The following is a 14,106-nucleotide window of genomic DNA, read 5'->3' as shown; positions in this document are numbered from 1 at the left end:
TACTACCTGAAGGTACGCTATAGTAAAACAAAAATTCATGGACAACCACCTAGATTTATCAAGAACTTTTTAACTGATCCCAGTTTTCAGATGAGAATTGATGATCTTTTGTCAAGATCATTTCTATTTAAAAATGTTGTTCAACAGGGAAGTGTCCTTAGTGGCACACTGTTACTTTAGCAATAAATGATATCAGTAATAATCTACCCACTGGAATAAAAAGTAAACTGTTTATGGAATTTTACCTTATATTATTCAGCATCTTGCTTAAAAGATGCTGAGCAAATAATCAATAAAACTATAATAACAGTAGATGAAAGGACATCATTTGTAGGCTTTAAATTATTCATAAGTAAAACTCAAGTAGTCCTCTTTTATATAAAAAAAAAGGTGGGTGGTGGAAGAAAGGTGAAGAAATAGATTTAAAAATTAGAAATCATAGTACGTATACCAATTGGCAAATTGCAAAACTTTTAGGATTAGTATTTGATACTCACTTAAACTGTGAAATCAATATGTAGAAGAGTATTAGATTCAATTAAACATTTATCAAACGCTACTTGCGGATCCGATGGACATAGTACACTTAATGTTCTGTATGAGGCAACAGTGCTGTGTATCATTGATTACGGATGCGAAGTATATGGCTCAGCTTCGGACGCAGCGCTAAAAATGTTAGACTTCGTTTACAATGAAGGTCTTAGAATATTCTCAGGAACCTTTAGATCATCACCAATCTCATTTTTACAAGTTCAATGTGCTGAACTACCCCTCTGGCATTCCATAGAGAGCTAGTAACAATGAAAAGTCCTCTAAGAATTCAGACAAGTAATTCTGCAACAAAGAAATTATTTGAATTAAGAAATGTATTTATAATCAACCATCCATCACCTTTCCTAATTAGAGCTAGAGGGTTGTTTGAATCACTAAATATGAATATATAGGTGCCTTTGATAGTAAAAGCACCTCTTCCTTGGACGACAAATAAAATGAAAACTTGCACATGCCTGAAATATTCATAAAATAAGTTAATCATATGCACCATATCATAAACAATATCCAATAGAACATATAAGACGAAAAGGTCTATATTACGTAATATAAACAGGGGGGTTGAAGTCTACCTTGGAATTAATATATTTTCATATATGTTAACCAAAGGGGAATTTTTTAGGTAATAATAATTTTGTCCTCTCTTGGGTTCGAACCAGCCCCCAGCGGACAGAGAAGAAATCAGGACTTCAGTAACATTATCGAATTGGCCAACAAGTGAGGTATAAGTTGGTACCGACTCCGAACCTTACAAATCACTGTCCAACTCAGGTAATTGTTATTAGAATCGATATCCAACCCCCTCTGCCATGTTAATAAAGTCAAATGTTTGCCGCATGTGACTATTATGAATTTTTATATACATCATTGATATTCATATACACGCATCAAGCTACAAATGTCCTTTTATATCCAATTCGCTCTACCTCGGAATTAATATATTTTCACATATGTTAACCAAAGGGGAATTTTTTAGGTGATAATAATTTTGTCCTCTTGTGGGTTTGAACCAGCGATCAGCGGACAGAGAAGAAATCAGGACTTCAGTGACATTATCGACTCGGCTTACAAGTGAGGTATAAGTTGATACCGACTCTGACCTTACAAATCACTGTTGAACTCAGGTATTTGTAATTAGAATCAATATCCAACACCTCCGCCATGTCAATAAACTTGAATGTTTGCTGCACGTAGCTCTATTATGAATTTTTATCACATCATCGGGATTCATATATATGCATCAAGCTACAAATGTCCTTTTTAAGCTTTTAGTTATAAGAATTTTTACAATGGTTTTGTTTTAAGTGCTTAGGAATAAATGTAAAGTTTTGCTGGGTGCCTGTTTGAAACAAGCAGCACTTAAACTACTTTCAAGATGCCACTTTTTAAAGAATGGTTGTAAACCTAGAATTAGAAAACTTAGTTCATGATCAGTGGCATGAACAGTGGGACTGATTAAACGAGATGAAACCGAGATTATAAGGGAGATATCAATTTGAAGTATGGTAATAAACCTAGAAGATGTGCTACCTACATATATTGGCCATATATGCCTAAAACATTGCTGATTGATGGCTAGTGTACGCTAGCCATACTACCATGTCTGTCTTGTCCCTATGACTATGATCAAGTTCTCCAGTTTCGGGGATCTAAGAGATTGATGTTTCTCCGAGGCTGAAAATGAGGATGGTGGGTAATCACTTGCCAAGTTACTTTCAGATAATGTTGCAGAAGCTGGCCCTTTGCAAAATATTTAAGTTTAAATTTTAACATATATGTAGTCTGAATGTAATTGATATTCTAAGGTGTAACTTTAGCTTTTTATATTATTGCTGAAGGCCAGAGCAAAATTAAATTTAAAGATATTTTAAGTATGAAAATATTCCATTATTTTGTGACTATTTACCATTTGCAAGCTATTTTAATTGCTGTTCGGATCTTGAAGTTAATATGGTAAAGACTTAATAGCATGTGAAAGTATAATTTCTAGTTCATGAGTTTATAATAGTCAAGTAGAATGTTTCTGTAAGCCAGTTACATGTACATGTTTTAGGGCCGTTGCCTTGTATAATAAGGCGCCCTATGAGGTAATGTTAGACTTGCGATAATCTTACGCTAAGTCGGTTGGTATTGCACTTCCATATTCAATGGAGTGTCTTGGGGTTTGTAGATCACTTACGAAGTCAGTATTATCTTCTTTGGTTATGACGACGATGTGTTAAACTCATGATGATTCGGTGATGAGGTGAGGATCTAGTAGAAACCACGAAGTACAAAAATACTTATATTCTCTGAATTTACATGGTGAAGATCAGGTATGATTGTACAAGTCTTCTAATGACGATAGCTTGATCGCTTCTGCCAATGATGATGGCTAATTCTATTCTCTCTACATGATAAAGCTTAGGTAAAGAGATACAGGTCTTCTAATGACGATAGCTAACTCTATTCTGCTCTACTACCATCTCGGTTACTAGTCATAAAGGAGCAGACAGTAGCTCGAACATATGAACATACAATCAGATGACATAGTTACATACGAACATACAATCAAAATGAGACACACTACAGATCACGTAGGCCGCTTGAGCTATAGGTCACGGTGTTTGTCTCAAGCAGGAAGCTTGGACTAAAGTTTATAAACAATTGAATGACTACAGGTGACGGCATGTCAACTTAGCCTACATACTTATTGTATACGTCATCTTTAGCGTCTCTAGTCTGATCACATTCCTGCAAGCAATCTGGTTGACCTCTTTAGTTTTAGTCTTTTATATATATGGACTAACATTCCATATTTTTATTATGTAAACACTTACATTAGCTCGGTCAGCTACCAAAACCAACCACTGAATATTACTCAAGCTTGACTTGCATTTGACTTATAGGAGTGTGATACAGACACTATGTGAATATATATAGATAATAGAAAATACTTATAAGTAAAAAAAAAATTCATGGTGTACACAAATACAGATTCAAGTAATAAAATATTCGACATAATATGCATATGATACTCGTAAATAATAGTGATCACGTGATATATACTGATACAGTTTTTCACTTCATCTCATTAAGATACATATGCTACAGAAGATACTAATGTATGTACTCTGATAATTGCATAGAAACATGATAAAAATCATATTTTAACTGATAAAAATTTCATATATGAATTGATAAAATTATTAATGTTTATGCTGATTGATTCGTTGATTTTTATGCTAACTGTTATATATCTGATTCATTAATTCATATACTAACTCATAAATAACTGCAGATATTGGTAAGATAAAAGGTAACAGATTGATTATAGGCTACCTGATTTATTTATACATATGTATATGGATTCATATAATTATGATTAATATATGTGCACTTTAAATAGATTCCTACTGCGTACATGCAAAAAATATATTTCGATTCTGTTATTTATGATCATTTATATATAGATTCCTAGTGCGTACACGCAAAAATATATATTTCGATTCTGTTATTTATGATCATTTATATATAGGATACATGATACTTTATATATATAGGATACATGACCGAGGTTATACTACTTCACATTTAACTAGCGTTCGAACAACTTTTCGTCCATTACACAGTTCCAGACAACCACCTATAGCCAAATGAAAGGGCCAATTTCAAATGGTTAAAACAAGGGGAAAATTTGCCTGGGCCGGGTCCAACGTTCTATTTTGCGCTCATACTTGTTCTCTGCATCCTAAGCCACACGAATACGTTCGCGATGAATAAAATCATCCCCAGCACGAGTCCTTCGCCAGCAAAGTAGAGTTGAATATCCTTCGGGTCGTAATTGTCGGAAGTATGTCCCTTTTGTAGTCGATTTCCGACAGCCGCCGGAGCGTTCCGCATTAAAACGAGATTAACGACGGGATATGGGTGTCGGTCGAAGAAGTCCAAGAAATTCCTTTCACATTGTAGGCGGTTGTTACTTGACTGTAGTCGTCCGCTGCGACGAACGATTTTTTTGAAGTTGCGATGTGAAACTCTCGTACTTCAGGATACTGTAACAGGTTCCATTAATCAGCCTGCAAGTGAAATTATACTTGTAACAAGGGCAAAGTAAATTCAGACGACATCCAAATACAGGGGGGGAGAAAGCCATTTAGACCAGACTTAACCCACATGAATTCGCTGATATTTGTGGAATTCAAAAGAGAGCTGTACAAACTTTTTTTATCCATGGCATTAATAATGAGTGAACCTATCCAGGTTTATGAGGAATGTAAAAAATATCCATAATTATAAAAATTAACAGATATCAATACGAATCCCAAAGAAAATTCGATATTACTGGTAGTAAGTTACTAGACAAAGAAGTGGAAAACGGAGATATTTGTAAGATTGCCAGGCTACATAAGAGTCAAAGAGAATATTAATCATGATTCTGTATTTCTTTATGCTAACTGAAATTAAGTTGTGATAAAATCTGATCCTATGTGCCCCTAACAAAAGTTTCATATTCAATTTTTCTCGCGCGCATCCTCTGAGGTTAATTTTAAAAACTTTATTAATAGGCTAGAGATGCAACGAAAGAACCCACTATGTAACTAATTTCTATATAAACTTTGGGTTTTTTTCAAGAAAATGTAACATTTTCCCATGAATGTGATTTTACTTGAATTGTGATAGACCAATGTTGCAAGTAAATATTTCATATCCATGACTTGATACTTCTAAATGTCCGTTTACCCATGTCATAAGCTAAATTATTGACTCTAATTGTCTATGAGGTTCAGAAAAAATTAATTCATTTTGTTGTTATAGAAATTCTATTTGCTTATTTTGTTTATTAACGATTGCGAGTTGCATTGCACACACGGATAAGAATAGGTTATGTGGTATGTCATGTCATCGTGACCTATGAACCACATGTGAAGTTCATGAGCTAAGCATTCCTTTCTCCAGTCAACCTGCTTCGCAAGCGAAGACGGCACACACAGATGAAGCCTGTGTAAGCAGATTATTGAGGTTAAAAGGAACAAATGCTGATACGGCAATGATGACGTCGTCACTTGGCAGGAGATTGCTCTCAGCCAGCTAAGAGTTACGTGACTTGCTGTAATTAAATACGACTTTAGTATTTTCAAATTATATTTTTTTGTTTTAATTCTCCACCCACATGAGAAGAATGTCTGAAAAAAAAACAGTACCAAAATTGAACAATATATTAGTTTCATGTTGGAAATCTGCATGATTGTAAATAAATGTAATTATGTTAAATTAAATATTCCTTATTCAAACTAATGAAAAAAGGTTTCCATACAAATTCTATATATATTATTAGCCCTGTATAAGATTCATATAGGCTTATTCCATAGATAACATTTTCACTTCTAGACTTCCTGACTTTTATCTTTATTTTTTTATTTATTTATTTATTATTTATTATTTTTTTTTCCATTGACTACGAATATAAATCACCGGGACAGATAATATGTCAGTAGGTTTTGATATGTGTTTGAACTTTTAGCTTATTTGTCATTACTAAAGCGTTAAGTTAGAGTTCAAATCTTTACGCATATATATTTGGATATTTAATTAACCTATGGTTACGTTTTGCTTATTGATTTTATCGTGATTCCTTTTTTTATTATAATTTGTAACCCTTCCGAGTTCTTACGGAGTGTATTATATTGACTCCACTTGTATCCATATTTATTTTATTTTTTATATTTATATATTTTTTATATATATATATTTGATAAATTAATGGTTGGCTTGAATATGTGGAAAAGTGTTCTAGCGGCGTACCGTATAAGGCTACTTGCGGTATCATTTCTACAGATACGAGATATGAATGATAAAGGTATTTAAAACCGCGAGAACCGCTATAATCCAGTTCGGATCCAATATCACGAGTTGTAACTCGTAAGACATTGACACTTTCTTATTTATCTCTTATTCTACCAAACCGATTGACTGGGTGATAAAATATATTATTGGTTTTCTTAATGGATAAGGAATTCACACGAGTTAGGGAGATTATTATTGATTTACACCACCCGAGTCACAGATTATTATGTGTTGAATTCCATGTTTACTGATATAGCACTCATAAATATTCCTAGCGCACTCAATTGCGGTGTTTGTTTTTAGTGCTATTAATTCTATATAACGTGTCAAGGAACTATTAACACTAAGAAGTGTTTATTCCCTCTGTCAGACTCGTAATTCTGTTAATAATTCTACGTATATTCTTTCAAGGATTGATTTGGCACAGGATAGGCCCCTAAACTGACAGGTGTCTTAGTGTATCCCTTGTTTTCATGACACGTGTTACAATTAGTTATGTGCTTTAATATATCTGTAAGCATCGTAGGCCAGTCAAACAGTGATTTGGCTTTCTGTGACATAATAGGGAACCCTGGATGACGGAATGCAATCAGTTTATGACGATTGGTATGAAAGAGATTATCACTACTACCTGGTCGTTAGTCATCTGCTGTGTTCTTCGGGTTTTCCTTGTCACGGACCTACATATAATATTACATTTGATTACATTATTCTGATACACATACTTTAAATATACTTTGCTTTAGGGTTTCTGCTCGAAGTATTTATTGTTTTTTGCTTAGTCGCTGACCCTGTTTCCGTTTCGAAGTGTTTATTGTTTTGCTATCGCTGTTGACACTTGCTTTGTTCAGTTTGTAACAGTTCGGCGCTCCAACCCAGATATTCGATGCTCGCGATCTTTTCGGTTAAGGAATTTTTCTTGATTAGATACGGTTTTGACAATAGGCGCGGATGTTTCTATATTTTTTAGTCCAATTAATGGTTCTTTGCAATATGGTGCGGGATAATGCATCAGCTATATTTGCTTTCCCAGGTAGATATCTTATCTTGGCTCCAACGACCTGAATGATCATTTGTCACCGAGTTCCTTTTGGACTGTGATTAAAGCCTTTGAAAAACTCGGTAAAGGACTCATGTTCAGTAAGGACTTTATCAGGATAGCCATAGATTATGAACTTAAGATGTACTAGTAAGTTAAAGATACCTAGCCCTTCCTTGCCTATTACTGCATATTTACTTTCAGAGGGCTTTAGTTGACACTTGCTTTGTTCAGTTTGTAACAGTTCGGCGCTCCAACCCAGATATTCAATGCTCGCGATCTTTTCGGTTAAGGAATTTTTCTTGTTTAGATACGGTTTTGACAATAGGCACGGATGTTTCTATATTTTTTAGTCCAATTAATGGTTCTTTGCAATATGGTGCGGGATAATGCGTCAGCTATGATATTTGCTTTCCCAGGTAGATATCTTATCTTGGCTCCAACGACCTGAATGATCATTTGTCACCGAGTTCCTTTTGGACTGTGATTAAAGCCTTTGAAAAACTCGGTAAAGGACTCATGTTCAGTAAGGACATTATCAGGATAGCCATAGATTATGAACTTAAGATGTACTAGTGAGTTAAAGATACCTAGCCCTTCCTTGCCTATTACTGCATATTTACTTTCAGAGGGCTTTAGTTTACATGAATAAAAAGCTATAGGAAAGAACAGTTTATCATATTACTGAAGTAGTACCCCTCTTACCCCTAGGTCTGAGGCGTCTGTTGCAATAAAAAAAATTCCATATTTAAATCAGGGATTTTTAAGTTAGGTGAGCTGCATTATTCCGCTTTTAAGATATCAAACGCCTGTTGATGCTTTTTAGACCATAATAAATCTACGCTCTTCTTCGTAAGATCTGTTAAAGGAGCTGTCATGATTGAAGAGTTACATATTTACATACGATTGTAATACCCACTAAAGCGCGAAAGTGCTGTATCCCCCTTTTACGTTAATAGGTACCGGAAGTTATGAATAGCCGACACCTTACCATGGACTACTTTAAGACCTTGACTAGACACATAAAACCTAGATAAACATGTTCGGTTTTTAAAAGCTCACATTTAGATATTTTACTCTGAGATTATTTGTCTTTGTCTCTGTAGCACTAGCTCTAGTTTATGTGAATGTACTTCTAAGGTATTTAGAAAAGATTATAAGACCAACCATATAAGCATGTAGGGTATCCCCCAAAAAAGTCTCCAAACACTATATTGTAATTGGGGCGCAACGTAAGCCGGAGGCATACGTAAAAATCGATAATGTCCCCTGAGTGTGCTGAAAACGGTGTATGAGGTACAATCACTTAGGTAATGGTATCTGGTAAAAGCTTTTAAGTAAGTCCAAGCTGGTGAAAAATTTATTCTAACCTAACAGAGATAAGATGTCGTCTGTACATGGCACTGGAAACTATCGGGAGTCGTTTCCTTGTTTAAGCGACAGAAATCTACGCAGATACGCCAAGTCCGATCTTTTATGGCATGACGTTTGAGGGAAAATTATATGGGCTATTTGATTTCCTAATGGCTCCTATTACTAACATTTTTCAACTTCGTCATTTATCTCTATTTTGAAATTGCATTGAGAGTCTATACGAAGGTACGTATATAGCTTTATGTTTGTCCTTAGACCGTATTTTGTGTTAAATTACATCCGTTTTTTTTCCCAGAGATCACTCGCTAGTGGAGAAACTTCCTGGTATTCAGATAAAAGATAAAAAAAAATTTCTGCGGAATCACCTCTGCTTGAATGACTTTACGGATATTACTTTAGATAGAGTATAAGAGATTCATCTACGACTGGTTGGGCGGGATTAAAAATTAGCAACAATAAAAAAAAAAGCGATATTTATAATCGTTATATTTCAGAGTGTCAGGAAGGATTAAAATTTCAGATCCCAGCAAAGTCTTTTTACACGCACTAAGACATTCGAGGGTGCATGTGTCTCGAGATTTTGCATGCAAAACTGCAACTGCAGTTGTGGGAGAATTCTGTTGGGTCATTTGAACAATGTTACGATTTATGAGACAAATGTATAGTTCCTTTATATAAGTTATTATTTGATTAATTGTCTCTTTTTGTTCAAACTGATTTTAATATGTTTGAAGGTTTATAGGATTTTCTCTTTGATAAACACGCCTTATTTTGCAGGATGTAAGATAATATTTTGTATACCCCTAGATGGATCTCACAATTACACTAGATACAGATCAATGTTTTTTATAACTATAGAGGTATCTGTAAGCGCTCGCTTATCCGGACTTCTCATTAGGGAAGTTCGAACAACAGACGGTGAGTCCGTAAATACCGGATATTACGTGTACTAAAGGAATAAAACAAGATATTCTAATTTTTTACGGCGCGTACAGTTGGGCTTAATCCACCAGTATTTATAATAACTTAATGTATTAAAATTACTAGAACCTGCTCTGATTACTTGATACTGTTGTGTGATGCATAGGGAAATTCCTTTTTAATTTTTCCAACATCGCTCTCCCTTTCCGCTGAAGTCGCTTAAATGGAATGTGCTTTGCTTGCTACACTCGGCAGATTTAACTGACCTTGACCGCTGACTAGATGACCCAGTACCCGAGTTTGCTTTATTTGATTCTGATATTTAGGGCTACTGTTTACCATCGGCAACGTATTGTATGTTTTTAGCATTATGTTGCTGCTAGTTACATATAAAGCAATGAATGACGAACTATTAGGAACTGAGCGATTACTATTAAGACAAGTTATCTCTACTGCATTCAATATTAACTGTTTGTACTTCATTCTTTGCTAAAATTTGAAATAGTGAGGGATCCTGGTCAGCGCATTTAGCCTAATGAAAGTTTTTTACAGACATGTTATTCCTTGCAATCCAGCCGTATTTTTAAAGTTAAGTTGAGTCATTGAGGTTCGATATTTTATATAACTCAAAAAACTCAAGGCTAAAACTGCGATCGGGACTTTGCAAAGGAGCATTTATTGTCATGACCCGAAATAATGTTTCCTCTAATTTATCTAGATTTGTACGGGTGTTCCACTTGTTTTTGTGTGTTTTCTAATCACTACGGTGCCTAACGACCCTATCCATGCATCTGTTTAAATACAGACGTCCACTGCGTAAACGCCTATTCACTGTTTAATATGATTTGTTACGTAAGGGATTAATAATCACCCAAAATTATAAAATTAACATAGTATATGATTATGATATTTCAGTAGAACTTCTGGAAACAGACACTCAAAGATAAAAACTCGCAGTAGCGAAATCTCAATGATGTAGATAATTTCTGTAAAAAAAATAAGATTAAGAATGTCTCGTAACTTCAGCCACAGGAATAACGAAATTCGACCTGTAAAGGAAACACTCAAAGTTACTCCAAATGAATAAAAAATTGTACTTAGCTTGCTTTTGTGGGAAGTCACGGTGTTCCGATAACGACACATGGCCTTGGTCCTCCTTCTCTATTTAGCGGATGACCTGGTTTTTTGGCATGAGTTTCCCCCGTGCGCGATGTTTGGATGATTCGAGCCCTTGTAGATCCAATGCTGCAGATGCGTTCGGTTTGTTTCTTGAAGTGCCAGAAACGCTCAATAACGATGTTTTCTTGAATGATTCTAATGAGAGACGAAGCTTGCGTTGCCGTAGGAAAAAGGACACGTCGGGTTTGTTTCTTGAAGTTATTCACTAAATGATGATACTAAGTTGCTTGAAGAATCTGTTGCTTTCGTCGTCGTTGAAGAGTTCTTATATGATACTTCATTATTCTGGTTTTTCTTCAGAGAAGTTGTAGAGTTATTCTGGGACGCTGCACCACTTTTAGGCGCGTACAGTCGCTGCCATCACTTTTAGGACCGTTGCCTTGTATAATACGGCGCCCTATGAGGTAATGTTAGACTTGCGATAATCTTACGCTGAGTTGGTTGGTATTGCACTTCCATATTCAATGGAGTGTCTTGGGGTTTGTAGATCACTTACGAAGTCGGTATTATCTTCTTTGGTTATGACGACGATGTGTTAAACTCATGATGATTCGGTGATGAGGTGAGGATCTAGTAGAAACCACGAAGTACAAAAATACTTATATTCTCTGAATTTACATGGTGAAGATCAGGTATGATTGTACAAGTCTTCTAATGACGATAGCTTGATCGCTTCTGCCAATGATGATGGCTAATTCTATTCTCTCTACATGATAAAGCTTAGGTAAAGAGATACAGGTCTTCTAATGACGATAGCTAACTCTATTCTGCTCTACTACCATCTCGGTTACCAGTCATAAAGGAGCAGACAGTAGCTCGAACATATGAACATACAATCAGATGACATAGTTACATACGAACATACAATCAGATGACATAGTTACATACGAACATACAATCAAAATGAGACACACTACAGATCACGTAGGCCGCTTGAGCTATAGGTCACGGTGTTTGTCTCAAGCAGGAAGCTTGGACTAAAGTTTATAAACAATTGAATGACTACAGGTGACGGCATGTCAACTTAGCCTACATACTTATTGTATACGTCATCTTTAGCGTCTCTAGTCTGATCACATTCCTGCAAGCAATCTGGTTGACCTCTTTAGTTTTAGTCTTTTATATATGTGGACTAACATTCCATATTTTTATTATGTAAACACTTACACATGTACTATCTATTTTGTTTTGGTTTAGGATTCCTTCCAGAAAATCCAGATTGTAGCAAAGCTACATACTGAGATTCTGGGTTAAGTAGCCTGTAGGCTGTGTTTAGTGTATTATTAGTAACGTTTTGGTTATAAGTGTGAAGACTGAAGAATGGCCAGAAATATAGTTTGTTTTTATGATTATTCGGGTATTCAGAACAATATTGGTCTCTGTAACCATGATTGTGGGTTAGTGTCCACTCATTTTTACTCATACATAAATAATTGATAGAGGCATAAATATAAATAATTGATAGACATCAATTCCAAGCCTGGTCTTTGAACATGCCTTTTCATCTGAGAACTAAATTCGGTACACATTGAACTTTAAGGTTGAATTCAGACTTCAATATGGGTTATGATTTGGTGTGGACAAGGACTTGGCTATGGCCTTGGCTGATTCAGCCATGGACTAAATTTTGTAAGTTGTGGAGTCAAGTATAGCAGTAGCCTTAATGAATGGAGATTTCATGCTTTTGAAAATTTTATTTTTGTGAGGCTATGTGAATAGATTGGGATTTTTATATGTGTGAGGCATATATTGTTTATTTTCGAGAAATATTCTTAAGAGTTGCATTTAACTTTTCAGAGTCATTGATGGCCTAGAAGTCTTAGATGAGCTGGAAAAGCTTCCTGTCAATCCTAAAAATCACAGACCAACGACAGAAACGAGAATAACTAGTGTCACCATTCATGCTAATCCTATTGCTGGATGAGAGCAGGTTTTAGCCTTGGGTTATAATTTTATTTGGTTGAGTATTGTGTACCTATGAACTTTTAAATTACGTACCTTTATATTTACATGAGCAATAAACTTGACCTGCCTGTCCAATATTGTAGTTTATGACAACTTTCTTAATTCATCACATTTTAAACTGAAAACTTGATGCAAAAAGAAATTAGCTGCCTTATCATTTTCCTAACCACATTAAAATATTAAAATACATCATATACAAGTAAAGTAAATCCTTTATTTTCTCTCATATGCAGCACACTATGCAGTAGGTTACAAAATATTTATCATTTTTCCCAATCACTTTAAAATACATTGTACACAACAAAAAGCAAACTCCTTTTTTTATGTTGTATGCAACACGCAATACGATAGTTTACACGATCAATATTTATTATTTTCTCTAATCACTTTGGGACATATTATACACAAAAAAGTAAACCTTTTTTTCTCTTGCACACAGCTCGCAATACAATAGATTACACGAACAGTTGTTACCATTTTCCCCAAAATACATTGTACACAATAAAAGCAAACTTTTTTTTTCTTTTCTTTTTACATATCCAACATGCAATATGATAGTGACATTTTAAAAATTTTATAATTTTCCCCAGAATACTTTGTGTTAAAAAAAAATGGAACCCCCCCCCCCCTTTTTAAAACATTTGTACTCAACATGCAATACAATAGGTTACACAATCAATATTTGTCATTTTTCATACACACAAAAAACAAATTACAAATATGGAATTCTTTTTACTCTCACTTACCTGTGTGCACTGGCCCTTGATGCTTACAATGGGAGGACTTTGTAAAGACTTGCAAGGAGGTTTAAAAGTCCTCCTCCACCAGCTCGACTGTCATCAAGACCAGCATCGTCTTCCTCTGACTGCTTTGATTCCAGTGAGACATAAGAGGTGAAGTGACTGATGAGGCATAGGATTGCCTAGGGTGTCAGGGTCGTCAAAGTGGGACAGCAACACATCAGAAACATGGTTGAAGGAGCCAGGCATATTGATGAAAGCAGCAGAAGGCATATTCTCCTATGGTTCAGAGCTGAAGGACCGAGTTACCGAGCAGAAGACATACTCATCTGCGGGTCAAAGCTGAAGGACTGAGTTACCGAAGAAGTGGATGGGGATGGGCTTGGGTGGATGGGGATTTGGTATTCTCGCAACTTAGCAGACATGTCCAAGGCCTGAGGGAAGCCATTGAATCCATGATGGGATTCTCCAAATTCTCAATAACTGTATCTGAATGCCATTCACATATGC

The 14,106-nt window shown here is 35.3% G+C and overlaps 1 protein-coding gene across 3 annotated transcripts in view; it reads left to right on the top strand.

Moving 5' to 3' along the window:
* The window catches only part of LOC135223641 (peptidyl-prolyl cis-trans isomerase-like 3), a 282,632-nt gene that overhangs the window by 211,004 nt on the left and 57,522 nt on the right, over window positions 1-14,106 (top strand). Inside the window, exon 5 of one of the 3 annotated variants that reach the window (XM_064262275.1) lies at window positions 12,689-12,931. The exons of 1 other annotated variant lie outside the window; for it this stretch is intronic. In XM_064262275.1, the coding sequence (XP_064118345.1) occupies window positions 12,689-12,815 (127 nt within the window). In that variant the 3' untranslated portion in view covers window positions 12,816-12,931. Of the gene's footprint in view, window positions 1-1,211; window positions 1,264-12,688; window positions 12,932-14,106 lie in introns of those variants that run through there. One more of the 3 variants, XM_064262277.1, reaches the window with a different exon arrangement.

This window comes from Macrobrachium nipponense, chromosome 10, assembly GCF_015104395.2.
Source record: "Macrobrachium nipponense isolate FS-2020 chromosome 10, ASM1510439v2, whole genome shotgun sequence".
Classification (NCBI taxonomy): domain Eukaryota; kingdom Metazoa; phylum Arthropoda; class Malacostraca; order Decapoda; family Palaemonidae; genus Macrobrachium; species Macrobrachium nipponense.
This window is presented reverse-complemented; position numbering and strand designations above follow the sequence as displayed.